The 19,332-nt window shown below is 40.4% G+C and overlaps 3 protein-coding genes across 3 annotated transcripts; 1 reads left to right on the top strand and 2 right to left on the bottom strand.

Moving 5' to 3' along the window:
- Positions 1 to 692: 692 nt before the first annotated feature.
- acbd7 (acyl-CoA binding domain containing 7) lies at positions 693 to 3,303 on the bottom strand. Its single transcript, XM_073484735.1, has 4 exons — positions 3,210 to 3,303; positions 2,249 to 2,366; positions 2,093 to 2,155; positions 693 to 1,208 (listed from the first exon to the last, which is right to left on the bottom strand). The coding sequence occupies exons 1-4, from the start codon at positions 3,219 to 3,221 to the stop codon at positions 1,135 to 1,137; spliced, it is 267 nt and encodes an 88-aa protein (XP_073340836.1). The 5' UTR covers positions 3,222 to 3,303; the 3' UTR covers positions 693 to 1,134.
- Positions 3,304 to 4,152: 849 nt separating this feature from the next.
- Positions 4,153 to 7,344, top strand: rpp38 (ribonuclease P/MRP 38 subunit). Its single transcript, XM_073485551.1, has 2 exons — positions 4,153 to 4,244; positions 5,668 to 7,344. The coding sequence occupies exon 2, from the start codon at positions 5,675 to 5,677 to the stop codon at positions 6,494 to 6,496; it is 822 nt and encodes a 273-aa protein (XP_073341652.1). The 5' UTR covers positions 4,153 to 4,244; positions 5,668 to 5,674; the 3' UTR covers positions 6,497 to 7,344.
- Positions 7,345 to 11,155: 3,811 nt separating this feature from the next.
- nmt2 (N-myristoyltransferase 2) lies at positions 11,156 to 17,889 on the bottom strand. The gene is made up of 12 exons (XM_073485969.1): positions 17,692 to 17,889; positions 17,101 to 17,218; positions 14,589 to 14,730; positions 13,803 to 13,921; positions 13,376 to 13,467; positions 13,169 to 13,285; positions 12,890 to 13,060; positions 12,680 to 12,788; positions 12,409 to 12,579; positions 12,151 to 12,318; positions 11,908 to 12,045; positions 11,156 to 11,262 (listed from the first exon to the last, which is right to left on the bottom strand). Exons 1-12 carry the CDS (start codon positions 17,802 to 17,804, stop codon positions 11,242 to 11,244), a joined length of 1,479 nt encoding a protein of 492 aa, XP_073342070.1. The 5' UTR covers positions 17,805 to 17,889; the 3' UTR covers positions 11,156 to 11,241.
- Positions 17,890 to 19,332: the final 1,443 nt, after the last annotated feature.

The following is a 19,332-nucleotide window of genomic DNA, read 5'->3' as shown; positions in this document are numbered from 1 at the left end:
TTTGTTCTAGTCTGTCTGTCAACACTCATATACCCATGTGTACTTATTCCTCCTGTAAATACTGGCCATTAAAAGATAAGTTCAACCATAAATGAAAGTATAGTCATTATCTACTGATGCCAGAAATGTTTTGTAGTCCACGAAACATTTCTGGAGCCTCACATCAAGACAGTGTTGCAGCATTCTCTTAAACAACTGAAGTAGATGGGGACCTGTTTTAAAATGTAAAAAGAACAACTGAACAAGAATATTAAATGGCTCCATACAAATTGTCCAGTGTAATCCAAGTCTAGTGCGAAGATCAAAAACTGATGTGAAAATACTTGATTTACATAGACGAACTCTTTGCTGTAGCTGCAAAGCTAAAAGTGCTACTGTGCAGCCCGTCTGAAGTGGGTACACAAGCTCGAGTGAATATAAAGGGTGTAATAACATCTTATCAAATACATTTGGGATCTCAGGTATTCCAGAGACTTGAATTACGTCAGATGTATGGAGCCATTTTATAGTTTTAAAACATTTTTTTAGTGTTTTAGAACAAGTCCCCATCTACTTTAGTTGTTTAGAAAAATGTTGTAACACTGTTTTGCTGTGAAGCTCCAGAAATGTTTTGTGGACTTTGTGGTGTTTCTGTGATTTTGTCCACCCCTTTTATATCAATGAGTGCAGCTCAAATAACAACCAAAAACAAAAACAGTTCAGAAAGAGGTTTTATTTTTAAAAATGTGTGCAGTCGGTTCACATTTTAGAGCATTTAGTTTGTCCTGTTTTGATTAGGACTCAAGCTACAGTACATATCAAAGTGTACAGCATACCGTATATTGCTGTGTACATGTGCATTACAACAATTAACTACACAAATTAGTTAAAATAGCAACTAGCAAATTTTATATTTTTATCTTCAAGGGTGCATAGAAATTGTTCAATTGTATAAATGAATAGAAATAGTCTATGTAAAAAAGGAAATAAATCACAAAAAAAAATTAATTGCACTATTATTCTTCAATATTATGGCCTCTGAAAGCAGAAGGCTACTGGTTACAGTATGTTGACAGCAGCATGGTTTTAGTAATTGAGTTAGTTGACTGTTGTCTTTTTTTGCATTAATTCAGCATCTTCAGGTTATTGCAAGCATTACATGCCATATTTGCTGATCACTTCCTTTCCGAGTGTAATGTAGGCTGACATGGCGTCATCGTTGGACATTCCTGAAAGAAATAGAAAGTATTTGGATTAAAAACACAAAATATCAATATGTAAATGTTCAGGTCAGCCGGTCAGTAAACCACTTTGGTCAAGACTTAAATATCTCTACAACAACTACATGGACTTCCATTGAATTTTGTACAGACATTCATGGTTCCCAGAGGATGAATCCAACCAACTCTAGTGATCCCCAGATTTGCCTCTAGCACCACCAGCAGATTGACATTTGTAGTTTTGGTTCATAAATCATGTTCTCCTTAGGATAAATTGTAATCACCATGGTGATGTTCTGACTTTTAAGCAGGCACTTTAATCAGGTCAAAATCCCAATTTGTTCTCCTACAACAATCTCATCATCTTCAGCTGTAGTTTGTGTTTAGAGCGAATTAGCAAATGTTAGCTTAGACACTAAACTAAGATAATCAGAATGATACAAACATCAAACCTGCATAACAATCATATGTTAAAGGTCCCATATCAAACTTAATTTATGGCGTTCAAAAAAACACATTATTTTTCTCATTCTGTCCATTGCTGCAGCACCTCCTGTTCACCCTCTGTCTGAATGCTCCGTTTTAGCGTCTGTCTCTTTAACCACCCAACCATGTTTCAACATCAACTCTGCCGGTGGTTCTGCAACCAAGGCTGTGCTGAGGGTGGTGATTTTATAGTTTTGACATCACAAACTTTACAGAAGTCGTGTTGGCTCATTTAAAGGCACAGTTTGTGAATATAGTGTTAGAGTTGGTGTGGATTTCTCCATGGATTGAGCATTTGGATACACCCAACCCTACTTCATAATCAAAAAAGACATGGAAATCTCACTTTTTACATCATGGGACCTTTAACAGTGTAATTGCGAGCATGCAAGCATTCTTATTGTTACCTTTGCGGGAGTTCCAGGCGTCCCATTTGGCTTTTCCTTTCATGTCCAACATTCCTGGTCTGTCTACAATTGCAACAGGACACAGAGATTAAGGAATGCTCAGACTTATGGGAACATTACATGGAAGTTATTCTGTTTTTCTGCAGCAAGTCATACCGGTGTTAACGTCTCCTACAAGTGCCTGCTTATAAAGGCCATACAGGTCCAGCAGCTCCTGATCTGAAGGCCTCGTCTTCACGTTCTTCACATCCTCTGCAATCTTCTCAAACTCTGCCTGCAGGTAATAGATGGAAAAAGAAACTGTTAAGTCACTCTTTACTTTTCTTATTTAATTATTCATAACGTAGCTATTAAGTTGCACAGGGTAAGCAATCATAGGCAGTTTTTTGTCCTTTGCCAAGTCCAACAGTTGAGTCAGGATAAGATATCGGGTGCAGCAGGAGTTTAAAGTAATCAAAGGATATGAGAATGTGCATATTAATCAGTTACAGACAGCACTGAATAAGGAATCTGAGCGTAGTATTCAAGTCATGGCGCACAGCCCGGGAAACCTATTGTTGGAGGGAAACAATGGGCTTTTATTCCAGGCTCTACTGCTTTTGGGCCTCTTGAATAATCTACTTTACAAAAGGATCTGGGACAGACCAGATAATCATAGGCCATCAGAGACCCTTTTATATGGGCAAAAACTTGAAAAACCCAGAAACTTTAAAACCTTTAAAATGTGCCTGAAACCATTTAAAACGCTACAAATGATCTAAATCTTAACTATTTGTCAAAATTGGTATTAATTGTGCCAGTCGAATATGTTTCATCTTCCAGATCCTGTTATTCATAACCACGTGTGATAATATTTCTCGTTTTTCTTTCTTTCTAAGCAATCTGCTTGCAAGTCAGCGATGACTGCAGCGTCGTAAAGACCTCAGGGTCCGAGCATTAATATGCCAAGACTCGCTTTCCTCACATTCACCGACCCCACACTGTCAAAGATGGATGACTCGCATACAGTAGATGGCGTGAGCACCCAACCGCTGACCTCTTTTCATTTCATGGCGATCCCCACACACATCCCCGTTACACCGCTGAATGAAATGACAATAAAGCAGTTAATAGTTACCTTTTGAGACATGTTCGCAGATTTAGCCCCGTAGTTCAGATAAATGTAATATCTCTGTCTCTGCTTGACGGATTTTCGCAGCTGTAATTGCGGCACAGCTGATCAATGCAATACTGCCGTGCAAGGAGTGCCCTGCAGAGGAGGGAGCAGGGAGCTGATTGGCCGCCTGTCATCATCTCACACTCACACACACATGCACACACACATGCAGAGAGAGAGAGAGAGGGGGAGAGAGAGAGAGAGATATCTGAATGATACCTCATTTCTGTATTTAAATTTCATGCTACTCTCTAGTATTTCCTGCACTCTATCAGAGCTGTAGTTACTTTGAAGATGGGTTTATACACGGACACATGTTAATCTTCGATCCTTAAATGTTATACTAATTGTTATAAACTACCCAGCAGCAGTTGAAATAAGCAAAACATCACCCAATCATAACAGTAAAAAGCTAACGTTAGCCTACTTACCCAGGGATAGCTACTGTAGCTAATATAGCAATAAAGTAGCCTATAATGCAATTAATACATTTTCTGCATCACGAGTCGCGTACTTTTACTCACAGAACATGCTACTATTAATAGGTCATGTGTTTTACTTTACTTTTAGAAAAAACATGAATAGGGCTACAGAGCTTAAAACTACATTTTAGGCTATCAGTAGCGTCACCATGGGTAACCCTCAGTAGCGTTACCATGGCTAACGGTGCGGTAGGCTAGCTGAACAGGCTAGTTCCTCCACCACTGGATAAAAGCACTGAAGTGGGACGACGTTATCTCGAATTAGATACAGTTCAATAAATCGTTTTTGAACACGTTACATGTGGTCAGTGACTCCGTTATTTGTACCACACACGCCCCTTCCGTGTCGTACTACTCACTGAGCGCTGGTCGGCGCCGCTGTGGCTCGTTTCTTTTAAATAAAGTTTGTTTTTTTTCAATTCAAACAAGATGGCGGCGCCCTGATGTCCACCCGTGCTGAAGGTGTGACTTCAACACCAATTTTAAAGCTTTTGCTGTATTAAAAAAAAATCAGGTAAAGTAACTTAATGTCACTTTTTTTGTCAGGTATGTTGTTTATTGTCATAATGTTTAAGTGGTTAGAAGAACTGATGTGTTTTTACTACAGCTGAACCAGTAAAACCTCTGTCACGTCACGTTTATTTTTACCTACAGAGACATTATTATGAAACTCAAAAGGTCATCATATCATTTGCTGAAAGTGGTACATGATAATGCTTTATTTATTTTTACTTTTATAATTATTATTATTATTTATTATAAAGCTCAAACCTTGTTATTATGACCCGCCTGATAACTTGATTTTTGAGGACTGATACTGATATAAGTATTTGTAGCTGTAATATTTCGTATCCATTGTCATGTATTATTCATCTTCATTTCTGTTTTTATAAAGGTTTGTTTTTATCTTTACTGTGGCAATCAGCGTTACCACTACTCTGTTCAGCACCTTGCACACCTCTGTTACACAAATAAAGATTAGTCTATGTTTTGTGTGGAACATTTTTGCGTTTGTTTAGAATATAATACTATTTTTTGTAAAGGTGAGGGTTAGGGTTGAGTGAAAAGCGTAATCTTTGAAAAATGTACATGCATTTCAGATTATCTCAGTATTTGTATTCCCCCTTTGTCTTTAAAGGAATAGTTCACTCTAGAACGAAATTCAGTCATTATCGACTCAACCTCATGCTGATGAGAAGTCTGTGTAGTTTCTTATTCCTCAAAGTGCAGCTGGAGACCCGCGGGGTAACCCTCCTACAGCAAAAATCCATATAACGGGCGTCAATGTGCCCGAGACGAAAAGGTGCATAAAACTACACAAAAACTTTGTAATATTCCTCTATACTGCTCGTCCGCTGCAATCCAAGTGTCCTGAAGTGGCGACATCCAGAGTTTACTTGAAACGACGTCATTTAGTACATTTTTATAGCCTAAGCGGGTGCGAGGGAGACTTGCATGCATGCTGGAGCGTGCCTCCAGGAAAATATAGTATAGTGACTGTTTAGGCTAGAAAAATGTACTAAATGACGTTGTTTCAAGTAAACTCTGGATGTCGCCACTTCAGGACACTTGGATTGCAGCGGACAAGCAGTATGGAGGAATATTACAAAGTTTTGTGTAGTTTTATGGACCTTTTCGTCTCGGGCGCCATGTACGCCTGTTATATGGATTATTGCTGCCGGAGGGTACCCCCGCGGGTCTCCAGCTGCACTTTGAGGAATAAGAAACTACACCGGACTTCTCATCGGCATGAGGGTGAGTCGATAATGACTGAATTTCGTTTTAGAGTGAACTATTCCTTTAATGACAGCATGCACTCGAGCTGGCATGGATTCTACATGTTTGTGCAAAACCTGATATTACTGTATACATATTGCTTGGTCTCTACTGTACTTGATATCAAAATTTTACTACTTGTTTCCATGTCTTAATTTCAGAGGAAGTATGGCCACTGCAGGGAAGCCAGCAGCTAAAAAGGAAACCAAGAGGTACACTCCAGCCAAAACCTCCTTTACTTCACCATTCACTGCAAAATGGAGCCCACTTCCCCAAGAAGATATGCACTTCATCCTGAAAACCCTAAAGGACAAACTGGTTTCCGCAGGTCTTGAGAAGAAAGAGGTGAAAGTGTTTCGCCCGTGGAGGAAAAAGAAAGACCAGAAACCTGCTGCAACATCAGAACCTGTTCCCCAGGTGAGCCAGGATGCACAGGTGCAGGATGCTCCCAAAAATGGCTGGACAGATGTGGCAGCCAGACGACAACTGGCCATTGGCATCAATGAGGTCACCAAAGCTCTGGAGAGGAACGAACTCAAACTCTTGCTTGTGTGCAAGTCCATCAAGCCAGCACACATGACGAATCACCTGATAGCGCTGAGCGCCTCTAGAGGCGTCCCGGCCTGCCAGGTGCCTCGGCTCAGCCAGAACGTGTCGGAGCCACTGGGGCTGAAAAGTGTCCTCGCGCTGGGATTCAGACAGTGTGCCTCCAAAGATGACGAGATGTTCACAGACACTGTGGAAGCAATTACACCCAGAGTACCTTCGCTGGATGTTGCATGGCTAGAAGGTGCTGCACCCAGAGTAACAGCTGAAGGCCCCGCTGAGATGGAAGTGGAGGAGGAAGTCGGTGAGGAGACGGGTCAGAAGAGGAAGCTTGAGACAGAATCTGAGGAAGTCACTGAGCCTGCTTCCTCCTGCACTCTGCAACCTCTCAAAGTGAAAAAAATAGTTGCTAACCCTGCAAGGAAAAAACAAAAGGTCAAGTAACAGCCAGTCAAAGGAAACAGAAACTCTGCATAGATATTAAACAGACCATTCCTATTTTTGTATGTTTCTTCTTGTGACCCCTTTGTCACAGGTTATGACCTTAGTTGTTCACACAGAGGTCATTTCTTTCCAGTTTGTTTCATTTGAAAGTTAAAATAGCTAGTATTTTTCAAAACAATATCCCAGGTGGGATCCACTGTTTTTTAACCCAACCAGGTGAACTTCAACGTAAATTTATTTCTCTGACATTTTAGGGAGCAATAGGTTTATAATCACCTATTATGCCTTGCAAATCAGTTTACAAGGACCCGAGACTTCATTACAGTGAACCAGAACTTATACTTAATTGATTAGTCAAATGACAGAAGACTCTCTGATTTCATCTCCATTGGTGGAGGTTTATTTTTTCGTTTTTAAAAAAAAGTTAATTACATATCTTTGGGTTGAAGAGTGTCCGTAGTGTGACTTTTTTCTTTTTCTTTTTTTACAATTTCGTTTGACAAAACTATCAAGAAAACGTGAATTTTGTTCACTTAACACATCAACTTATGTTTTTGTCTGTTTGCAGATGCTTGACTTTCAAGTCAACAATGCACTCTAACAGAACAATGTGAATAAAATGTTATTTGTTGGCATGAGCTGCCTTTCTAAAGCAAATAAGTCTCTGTTCGCTCTACTGAGATATATGGAAACCTGCAGCTAGAGAGGGTATGAGAGCTTACATGCAGTTTAAGTGATTTATAATAACTTGGTTAACTTGGACCCTAGTGTGATCTTTAAAATTGAGTTTGTTTTCAAAGTGAAATTTTATTGTATTATATTTGTGAATTAAACTGTTTACAAAATTACTTTGACCAATTACAAGTCTATTTAAAAGTTGTCAGTCAAAGCTCCCCGCCGTAACAAAAAGAAGTGCTCCCCGCCATAACAAAAAGAAGTGCATTACTCATGTTCCTTTTTAAAGTGAGTTTATTCAATCAAATATCCATGCTGGTATAGCTGACGTGTGTGTTGAAACAGATTGTTATTTGCATGGGGTCATGTCTAAATGATGCTGGTACAAGTTCTTCAGCTTTTTCACAGCTTACAATGGATTTGAATAAAAATATTGTTCTTCAGTTAGAGAAAGCTGTATGTCATTTCAAAAGTACACCCACCCACCCCCACCCATCCCAAAAATCTTAATAAAAAAAAAAAAAAAAGACAAAAACAAAACAAACATCTTTTAAATAAGGCAGGTACTTCGGGTTGAGTTCTCACTAAAGGGTGTGGCTAGTAACAACGCTAAAATCATCACGGCAGCAGGACTGACATGCTCAAAGTTCATTCCAACAGCTGCAGGCAACACATCTGTGACACAAACAATATCCATGAGGCACACTGTTGACTCAATAACCAAGTTTCAGTGCTCAATTAATACCAGGAACATCCGTCTTTGTGAATGTAACTCATTCAATCGTTCAATGGAAAGAAAAGATCTTCGAACCCTGAAGCACTGACTGTCCGTTGGTTGTCCTGTTCTTGCTAATATATAAAGGGATGAGAGGAAAATTACATCACATACAGAAAAATGAATGACAAAAATGGCAGCAGCCTCGACCTCTTAAGTTTGCAGAGCCACATGAACAGGAACATCAAACATAAAGTAACAAACTCAGAGCAAAGAACACAAACATTTTTAACCTTAGAGTACACCAGCAGCAGCATCAAAGATCCTCATCCTGCTCAGCTGAGCACAGGTAAATGCCAAATACTCCCAAAACACTCAAAAATCAGTTTTGAAGTTGCCTATTTAATGGGAAATTCTCAAGAAATACTGGAAAGAAAAAGGTATTATGTCTTAAGACATTTTGCAATGTACAATTATAAATATCAGAACTGTTCAAAGAATTTCACGCATTTAGCTGCACAACACTAAAAAATGACCCACAGTATATTTTTCAGACACACAAATACAGTACCATTAAAAAACAAATCCAGAGAAGTCATTAAAAACAGACCTGGAAACACAGGAAAGCTCAAATTTGAAATTGATGCGGTTACTGATACAGGCTTTTGTCTATTAAATTATTCCCCAGACACTCTGAACATTGTGCTCAATTCTCTTTGTTTTATTTAGCTGAGAGTTTGATTAAGAACACATTTAACATCCTACTGCAGGCGAAAGTATTGATGGTTACGTATGTTTACGAGCCCAGAGTTGTACCAATATGCCCAATCAGCTGCTTTACATCCTATTCACTCCTTTGTAACAGGCTACTGGAAGTAATAAGTCGTAGTTTCTCTGACTAAGTTAACAAAAAGAAAGTGACCTTGGCTGCTTTAAATGCGACTGAGAACATTAATCTTTCAAAGCATGTAAGCCATTTTTACACTAATAAACTGTCCCTCAACAGAAACACTGACTATATTGAAAACTTTTTCTGTACAAAATCTAAATGAAATCCACCCAGGTTATAATTTAATTAGTATTTTGTTGTTTACCATGCCTTGGTGCTGTAATTCTCACTGCCCTGCTTGTGCATCCTTACTTTTTTCAGCTACAGTTACTCTGGCCTCTAATTTAACAGTCTATCTAACTGGACAACTCACCATTCACACAAAGGTAACCCTAGGTTGTGTTTGTTCCTACACAGATTTGCACGAGCGAATCAGTGAACATAAACACACAACATGTGGTTTAAATGTTCTTTCAAAAATACCAACCCTAGAAACAAGTCTATAAAGTAAAATACAGCTCACATCCTTTGTAAAAAACCAAGGTTGTACAGTATGTAACGAAACCCATCTTTTTTAAAATCTGACCCTTAAAAAAACAAAAAAATAAACAAGGACCCATTTGCTTGTTTAGGAACTCAAAAATTGTGCTTCGTTGATGCAATACATTCTTCATCAGAAACCACTTGAACCCACGTTGTCTGAACAAACTCATTGACATCTACACTACGAGGACAATACTTTGGATCAGCCCTCCCGAACCCCAAACTCACACTACAGGAATAAATATGATCTGGCTTTAAATGTACAGGTAACTATATATTTGTAACAAAAAAAAAACATGTATATAAATGCACCAGTTGGATGAGTCCTTCCATGGAGATATCATTTTTTTGTGTATGTGTGTTATTTGACAGTGTTTGGGTTTCTGTGTGTGTGTCAAGATGATATTGTTCTCCAGAATGCTTGAGGGAAAAGTTTCTTCCTTCATACGCCAGCTATCACAGAAACACGATCTCAGCATTTCTAATTCTACTGAGGCCCAAAACAGCACAGATGGGAGAAGTTTGCCTTCAGGGCTTTCTGCCAGAAAGCCTTTCTAACACGCAGTCATCGTTGTGAAACGGTTGCAGCTTGGTTCGGTTTAGGCACCAAAACTCCTCAGTTAGGTTTAGAGAAAGGTCATGGTTTGGTTTAAAATATTAAGTCGGTGTTGACTGCTGGTTTCATAAGGGACACCTACAGCAGTCTTCTGGGTGAAAGTCCTGTGTTTGACTCATTCCTCAACCACAGCCTCCTCCATTCGAGGACATTCGATGGGAATTGATCTGGAGCCAACTCAACTAGAACTCGTCCGATCTATCAAATTTTTATGCCTCCGAGATCATCTTACGAACAGGTTACAATTTGTCTCATCCATTGAAATCGCCTGCCTCTGAGTTCATCAATGCCTTTCTATTGATGACAGCATAGCATGTTTTTCTACAGTTGCACATTGTAAAACGACGTCAAACTCATGCATCTACATTGATGGAAACTTGCAACAAGAAGGAGTCATGGCAGAAAGGAAGAAACGGTCCAAAGCGTGGCTTCATTTCAGAGAAAGATGACAACAGTGCTAGCTGTATTGTCAGTAAAATGATCATTTCAAGGATGGATGGAAACACCAGCAATATGCTGCGTCATCTCTCAACACAACATGCACCTAAATTAAAGGACTGACACGCAAGTGCCACTGCTGCCCTACCAAGCAGCACCCATGCTGTTATAATAACATAAGCGCCACGCAGGCAGGCTTGGGCAAATTTTTTTCTGCAAATTCTGTACAAACATTCTCTCATTTGATCCTTTTTAGATGACAGGATATTCCTACAGCCAGCTCGACATGGCATTTGTATCAATAAATTCTTATCAGTTCCCATCCTTACAGCTTTCTGGCAGAAAGGCCTGAGGGCAAACATATCCCACGTGCCGAAACAGCCAGCAGAGAAACTACTGACCACGATGATATGAGACGGGACGGGATTAAAAACTCTTCAACTGCCTTTACGACCCTCTTACTGCAGGTGAGCCTTTGCAGTAGGGACAGAATAACTGATAGTTCTGTATTGTTGTTGATTATCATTTACAGAGTTCAATGTCAGCGAAATTAAATGCCATGCCAGTCCCTTGTAACGAGGTCTCTGCTGAGGCAGAAGAACTAAACAAAATTCACAATGTCAAGGCATCCTCTTGTATGTCAGACTGTTTTAAATGTGAGTGTGCATGTCAGGAGCATTGTACTGTATGAGCATCTCAGGCATAGTATGACTTCACATTCAGGATGTTGATGATTTAAGAGTTTTCACCTCCAGGTGAACTGAGAATGTTCTTGATGACGGGTGAACCGCCTCCCAGTCTCCAGGTTGGTTTTACGGTTGTAGTTCTCATTGTCTAGCATGGGCTACCTGTATGTCCAGGTAAGGAATAGCCTGAGGTCGCTGACGACCTCTGGATCAGTGTTTGTGTAGCAGCCGTGATAAGACCGGCTACTGAAGGACGAGGCCAACCTGAAAAAGCAAGGGTAACCTGTTGTTAGAGGAATTTGGGCAAAAAGAATACAAACATTCAAAACTAGATCAACTTCAGCAGATATTTTCCTGTCACTCCTGACACACGGATATCTCCATGAAAGCATAAATAAAACAAAGTCATACCTACATCTAATAAAACTTGGCTGTTATGTGTAATATGACATTTGGCTTACTAAAAATGTTATTCTTTAAGGTCACGCTGGTGCAACCTAATCAGCAGTTTGAAACTAGCTCATAGTTAAAAAAGAACTTAAGAAGGATTTAATACGCAAATTTAGTGAAGGACTTACAAATAACTGGTGCCACCCAAATGAAAATGACCAATACTATAAATATCCAGTGCTACTTACATCAATAGCCCTAAAATAGTCTTTTCATCAAAGCATGGTTTCTCACAACTGAGCCTTTGAGAGTCCCGCTGACTAAAGATTTCTGTTGACTTCATTTGATTGTGCAACTTGCAGAAGCTATGGCAGAACAGGCAGCAGAAACCTGCACTACAAATAATGTCTACAAAATAAAACAAGGACCTACTTCACGTCTCATTATTGGATCTTAAAACCAGACATTGAAGGATGCTGATAAAAGTTAATCGATAGTTTGACAAATCGTGTTGCTCACCTTATCAGGGTCCATTGGGGGACACTTCCAGTTGTAGAGGTAATACTGCAGATTTCCATCTCCTATGCCAAACTTGAGCTTTTCCAGGAACACCTTATTCTCCATTAGATCCAAGGCATTGAACACATCAAAACCTTTCTGTTAAACACACAGAGGAAGAAGTAAAAAATTAAATGAATGAATGATGAATAACACAGTAGCAAAAAAAAAAATAGGACAGTTGGCATGTGAGGGTGACATTACCATTTTGGCCAGGATCAGTGCATCATTCATTAAGTCCAGTAGTGGGGTTTGTGTATGAACGTTGTAAAAAGAGTAAGCAGCCTTCAGGCTCCTATGGAGAGGGTGGTGCATCACGGTCGAGGGCAGAGTGTAGAAACTAGCGAAATCTGTCAACACACCACCGGCACCCTGAGAAAAGAGAAACATGACAATGCTTTAAACAGAAGAATCAACAGACAGGCTGTCAGTAACGTGAGGACAGAAACTGACTCCAGATACCTCTACTACATATGTGTCTATTATGTTGTCCTGTGGGAAGAACCAGTGAGCCACCTCCTCTTCTCCCATCGACGGTGCAAGTTGGAAACGTTTCAGGTATTTCTGTAGCAGCTCGGTGACCTGGCGGATGTCACGCCGCTCCATCGGCCGCAGGCCCGGAGTCTTGGTGCTCTATATGGGTTTCAGAGAGCAAGAGAACAAAGTCGATTTAAATCCCTGCCGTTAATAAGTGTTGTAAAGAGACTTAGGACTGACATGTGTGAGTGTTTACATCTGGTAGTCTGTAGAGTTTCATGGTTCTTTGCAGGGTCATGTTTCTGCTCAGGTGGGAGAATTTAACTTCAACAAGCTTTCTGGGATTCAGAGAACGATGCCAATACCTGACGCAGACAGAGACAACAACAGAAACAGAGGAAAAGAGTTAAATGCCTTTTTAACACCATGTCTAATGTGTTACATGTTGTGATATTGCACAGCATACCTGCATGTGGACACAGGTTTCGGTAGTACCACTCCTGCTGTGTATACTGCCTGAAATATTCCTTCTAAGTTCACCCTCCGTGTGATCTCTCTGATGAGCACTGGGGCAACGCGCTTTGAACGCAGCTTCTTATGGACACACAGGAAGTTGATTTCAACCATCCTCTTCAGTCTGGAGCAGCAGAGGGAAAGAAGATGACTCGTGCATTAGAGTGAAAGGGTTTCTATCGAATCATAACGACTTTGCGCAAAGTGCATATGATCAGTTATGGGTGCTTACGTGTCATAGATGCGTATATCTGCAGGGATGGCACTGATGAAGCCAACGAGCTTCTTATTTGAGGACACTCTCACTCCACAATGCCACTGTGGTAACCAGCCAGGTGGACGCAGAGCCCTGAGAGGGACAGCAGACAGTTCAATACTGTGTATACATATTTGGTGAGCAAAGTAATCATCAGAAGAGACTTCAGAACAGAATGCTTACCATTTGAGAAAGTTTGGTGAATAATCAAATCTGAACATGTTGTCGTCGTCCTCCACATAGTTCTCATTTAACAATGTGTACAACTCCTTCAGCTGAAAAAGACACAGCAAAACATTTATTTTGTGCATCGTCTCCACAAACTGTACTTTAGAGCTGCAGTGATCCGTCAAAGAAAAATTAATTGGCAACTATTAAATGTCATTTTTTCAGCCAAAATGGCAAAGATATGTGTCAGAATGTCCCATTTGGTCTTAGAAAACTTTCAATCAGATTGAATATTGTAGTGTTTTTGTGGTAGTAGGCATGTGTCACTGTTTCTTGATGTGAAAAAACACTAATCAGCAGATTAACTGATTGTGAAAATAATCGTTAGCTGCAGCCCTTATGAATTTATTGCGTAATTGTCGGAGACAAACACTGTACTTACTACATCTGCGTTACTGAGATCCAGAGTGTCCCACATAAAGCCTTGAGGTAAGGAATATGGCTCCTGTCTAATGTTTTCTTTGTCTGCTTCAATCGGCCCGTGACTCGTCACCACCTCGTCTGCAAAAATAGCACAGCTCTTATCAAAGACTCGAAACTATTTCCCAAATCACCACATTTCCAAAGGATCTTTAATTTCCTGTTATTTTATTCTGCTCAGGTGACACTGATCCTGAACCATCACTAAACCAAAGTGTCTTTTCTTTAACTGATAAAACCACAAAACTGCTCACAGTTATACTAATCTGTTGGTCTGTTGGTCCCGTGTTGACTAGGCAGGCACATGGCACTGGCCCTCCTGCGCAGACCTGATTTTTGGCCAACAGTTGTCATGGAAACAGCTTAATCTAATGCCACTAAGCACGCCTGGACCCCCATTGAACTTCACAGCTGACATGTTTTTGGGACACTTGGCTCTGAGCAGCACCGACTGTGGTGAATAAACCCAGTAGATGGCGCTGATGCACACAAACAGTGATCAAGAAAGATGATGATGGAGTTTCTGCTGACAGCTGAAGTAATATTGTTTGAGTTAGGGATGTAATTTCAAACCAAGCTAATAATTAATCATCACTCAATCATTAAGAGCTTCTGAGCTACCAAATGCAGGATGGTCCTAAATGATAAATAAGCATTATTCAAACATGACATGGATTAATAAATAAGCTATAAATACAATAAATATATACTATAAATCTTGCTTACTCTCAGTGGAGTAGGCACTTACTTAGCTTCGGCACGGGCTGGGTGTCCCAGAACTGGTACTTGTGCTTGGCTGCCTCATCGATGCTCTTTGCTGGACCCTGGCAGGACAGCAGCTCCATGGCTCTTTGGATGTCCTGCAGCTTCTGAATGGGCAAGCCAGGGTTCTACATTTAGAGAAGAAATGGGCCTTAAGTATAAACAACACATTAATGAACCTTTACCTGAATGTGTGACATGACACGTCTAACAGTAGTCTGTATATAACATCTGGCCAAAGACGGACACCCCATTTACACCCAGTATTAAAATGGGATCTAAAAATGGGTGTTTTTGCTGCATTCTCGTTATCCTCATCGAGATCAGATATCTGTCCTCTGGTGATAAGAGGTGGCTGCAAAACAGCCACAAAAAAATCACAAAGTTGTGCGAGTTGTTGAGTTAGGGTAAACTTTATAAACTTTGTGAAACCCTGTGTACGACAAATTCTTAAATCAATTTTGCAAATTTAATAAATTCACTTATTCTTCTCTTTGTATAAAGAATAATGTCTCAGTTTGTCTGGCATCAAGGCTACTCTCCAACTACATAAATTGTACGCTTTTTTAATAGCAGATCAGCTGCACAGAAGAGTACAATAAACACTGTTATGCAAACAGTTATTTCTTACTGTATATCAATCATTTCCCACGTGTATTGCTTTCTGTTTTCACAGGCTCTGTTGAATAACACATCTTTTGGCGCAGTTATGGCACAGAATAGACACATAATCAGTAATGAGAGGCATCTCTCTTTCAGCCTAAATTTGAACAACAACCTATAATTTATGTCAGCTTACATCAAATAATTGCATCAATGTTATGTTGTGTGCAGATGCCAGCACGTTGTGCGGGTTGCATTTACACCCACCTAAGATCTGATCACAATGCAGGCCCAACTACCTCCAGATGTGATCAGGCAGATCAGATCACTTTCTGATCACGACGCATTTCCACCTTGCATTAACTTTCATTTTACCTTATCTGGATAATGCGTACGGATACAGATCACATTTTAATACCAGTTCAGAATTTCCTGCATGATTCAAATGTAGCTAAAAAGACACAACGGAGGGCATGTGTGAGATTTATACCCCTTTCAAATAAAAACAAAGTACTCTCAGGGGATGTTGAACAAAAGTTCGAGCTGCAATTGACTGTTCACACCAGACTATTTATAACTGATAAATACTGGACCATCACTGCTAACAACACATTTTTACACATCAGTTCAAGCCTCTGTCAAATTGAGAGTTATTGAGAGTATGTTTACATGTACATAGTAATGCGGTATCCCTATGCATTGGAGTTTCTGAGGTTTGTGTTTTTTTGCATTTAAAGTACTCCTGGAAAGTTGTGATGGTGCAGGTTTCCAGTGTTGTTGTCTCTCGCTGCCCCAGTCAGCGCAATCTGTAATTCTATAGAGGACACTTCAATTTTGTGGGATTTGTCCCTGGTGGCTTGGTGTCAAGATTTCTGCAGCAGGCTTTGCAGATCCAGATGGGTCTTTGGTTTTTTGCCATCTCTGAGCCCCTCCCTGTCATTTCCCAATTCTGCTTTCTTTGCTGTCATCTTATCAGCAGAAATTAAAGACAGAAGCACCGATTTAAATTCTTCATCTGCACTGCTGTCAGACTTGCACTTTGAATTCAGCATGCAGATCATGATATGACTAACTACTCACATAACTCAAGCTGAGCAAGCACCTGCCCCCACATAGCAGATGGTGATCAAAGGACTGGATAAGGTATATATAAGGTGTGTCAGAGTGCTCCAGGTAGCAGACAGTCTTCATACTTCTCTGAGATATCCGCTTGTCTTCAGAGCCCCACTGGCACTCGACTTTTGGGGCTGATGCTGATACCGATTTAAGGGAGTAAATACTTCTGAAATTGGCAGATGTGCGCACATTTTTTTCAATGATTCGTCAAATGTGGTTATCAAACACTTGTGACAATGATATATAACTGAGGCAGGATATTTTGCAGTTTAACAATTACTGTCTCAAATGACATCAGTGCACCTAAACAGTAAACCTAACTGGGGAAAAAAGCTCTCATATCATACAAGATTATACACCGATATGTATCTTTGATGGGCCAATATTGCCAGATGATACTGATCAACCAATGTATCGATCAGGCTCTACTTGTCTTGTTTTCCAAAACCAGATTATGATATGTACATGGGCAAAAATATATCTGGGAAAGTACTGTCCATGAAAATTGGCTTGGTCTTTCCAGGTTGCTTCAAATATAAGTCACTGACTTCATAATTAGGGTAACCACAAGGGTTATTATGAGCCTGGGTCAAGGTATATTGCCACTAATGGTAAACAAACACGTATTTTTTGGGTTGTGTCGTCTGTGCAAAGGGACTATCCTGCACCTACTCCTAGTACCATGTCTACCAACAGCCTGGCAAGTGACTCCACTAGGTTACTGGGTTACAGTTTGGGTTTTTCTTGCACATTTCACTGGGTCACCATCATCACTGCACCTTGATCTCCTGAGAGTCGGAGGCAGAGTCGGACTTGGCTCCCCCCGAGCTTGGCTTCTCTTTCTTCCTCTTCTGCTTCTTCTTCTTCCTCTTGGCCCCCAAATCCCCCCCTGGACTCCTGGACAGATACGAGCACAGACGCACAGCACATTATTGAGCAGGGGCTGACTTTTGTTTCACTCACATTTCACTTACAGACACACACGAACAGGAGCAGCCCAGAGCTAGCTAACGTTAGCTACCATAGCAACGACTGACAGCTGAGCTAGCTAACATAACGTTAGCTAACTAACGGTCTGCTGTCATCATGTCATTCAGCCAGGACGCTAGCTCAGAGTGTACGTTTGTACGCGAGGACACACACGGTTAAAACAACAAAGATGCTGATGTCATAAAGGTTTCACACCAGCACTTCTCCTGTGGTTACTAGCTTCAAAAGTCGGCCTTGTGGCGAACAGCCTGTCTGTGTTTGTGTCGGCTAACGTTAGCTAGCTGCGCTAGCTGCTCCCGACCGAGCGCACACATACACAAACAGGCAGCCTGAAATAACGCTACTGCGTTTCCCAACAGGACCGGCCAGGCCATCCTCACCCCTGCAGATGCTCATTCTCCTCCTCGTTGTCTCCGTCTATCCCGCAGGTGTCCTGGTCGTCTAGCTCCAGGCTCTGCTGACTGGCCGCGGATTCACTGTCCTCCGCCATCATATAAATGTTTTAAAAAATTGCCAGCCGCCGTATGATAGAGAGCACGGGCAGCGGGCGAGGGATGGAAAAACAAAGAAGATGCTGAAGGAAAGCGCGCCGCCCGGAGGCCAGAGGAGGGACGACAGCCACACTCCTACCTTTAACCGTGAGGTACGGTCCAGCGGTGCACACATCACACTGTCGTGAAGCGATAAAGACACTAACAGCATCGATTCTGTGTCAGATTGTGAGGATAATTCAAACAATGATGACTTAAAGGGTCACTATGTCGTTTTGGAGAAGAAATCAATCAATCCAACTCAAATAGATTAAAGAAATATTTGCAAAAGGGTGAGGTAATAAAACAAACTCAGACATATTTATTTTCTCCATAACTGAATGAACAAGCTGTTCTCAGAGGAAAATAAGCTCCCCAGAATACTGTTTGAGGCTAGAAAGGTGGCAGGGTCCGCCACATATAACCAAAGTAAAACAGTACGACGCTGTGCTGTCCTTTAAAGGTGCACTACGTAGTTTTGAGGAAGAGATTTTAATCAGAAGAGAAAGATCTTTGTCGACTTATTTTTTTTATGCTGAAACAAACTAAATAAACAAACTCTCTTCGTTTTCATGACTGAATAAACAAACTGACCTTAAAGGACAACATAGTATTATGAACTCATTAGTTGCCCTTTATGGTCAGTTGTTTGTTCAGTCATGAAAACTAAGAGAGTTTGTTTAGTTTCTCTTTCTCTTCTGATTAAAATTTCTTCCCCAAAACTTCATAGTGCACCTTTAAAACTACATTTTGACACAACTCCTTCTCTACAAGACAGAATCGTAACATCAGGTAATAATGCAAAACTTGTCTTAGGTGATATTGTTCCATAGTGGTGCACATTCCCAATCAAATGTGCAATTAATTAAATTACAAAAAAGACACGTCATGCAGTGGATCTGGGATTCGGAGGGCTGTTGGGATCCTGATGCCTGATTTGACATGGTGGTAATCCAATCTTCTTACAAGATAAAAGACATATTTATTTTATATTTTCTTAAAATAATGTACATTTTTCAAAAACTCAAAATGATGATTACATGGTATGAACTACGACAATGTAGTCAATAATGATAAAACAATGGAACCCAGCAGGAATTAAGTGCAACATTCATGACTGAAAGTGCAACTCCACCAATTTTACACATTAAAGTGTGTTTACAGGTCGTGGGGAGTACAACTGTATATGTGAAAAAAGTAGTATAAAGTCTTTTGTGGCTGCAGAGGAAGCTGCATGTGATCTTAAAAATAAACTGCCTCCAGTGATGTCACTCGGTGGTTAAGTTGCATTGTGGGTAGTGTAGGTTCAAGGTTTTTCTGGACTCATTGTGGACAGTTTAAAAACAAATGATCAAAACCTATCACTGTTTTTTCCACACATTCTTCTTTCTTTTAAAAAACTGACGCCTACATTACCCACAATGCAATTTAGCTACTGAGTGACATCACTGGAGGCAATTTCTCATATTACATACAGCTTGGACCTGTAAA

Source organism: Pagrus major, chromosome 17, assembly GCF_040436345.1.
Source record: "Pagrus major chromosome 17, Pma_NU_1.0".
NCBI classification, from domain to species: domain Eukaryota; kingdom Metazoa; phylum Chordata; class Actinopteri; order Spariformes; family Sparidae; genus Pagrus; species Pagrus major.
Note: the sequence above shows the minus strand (reverse complement) of the source record. Positions and strands in the feature narration are given on the sequence as shown.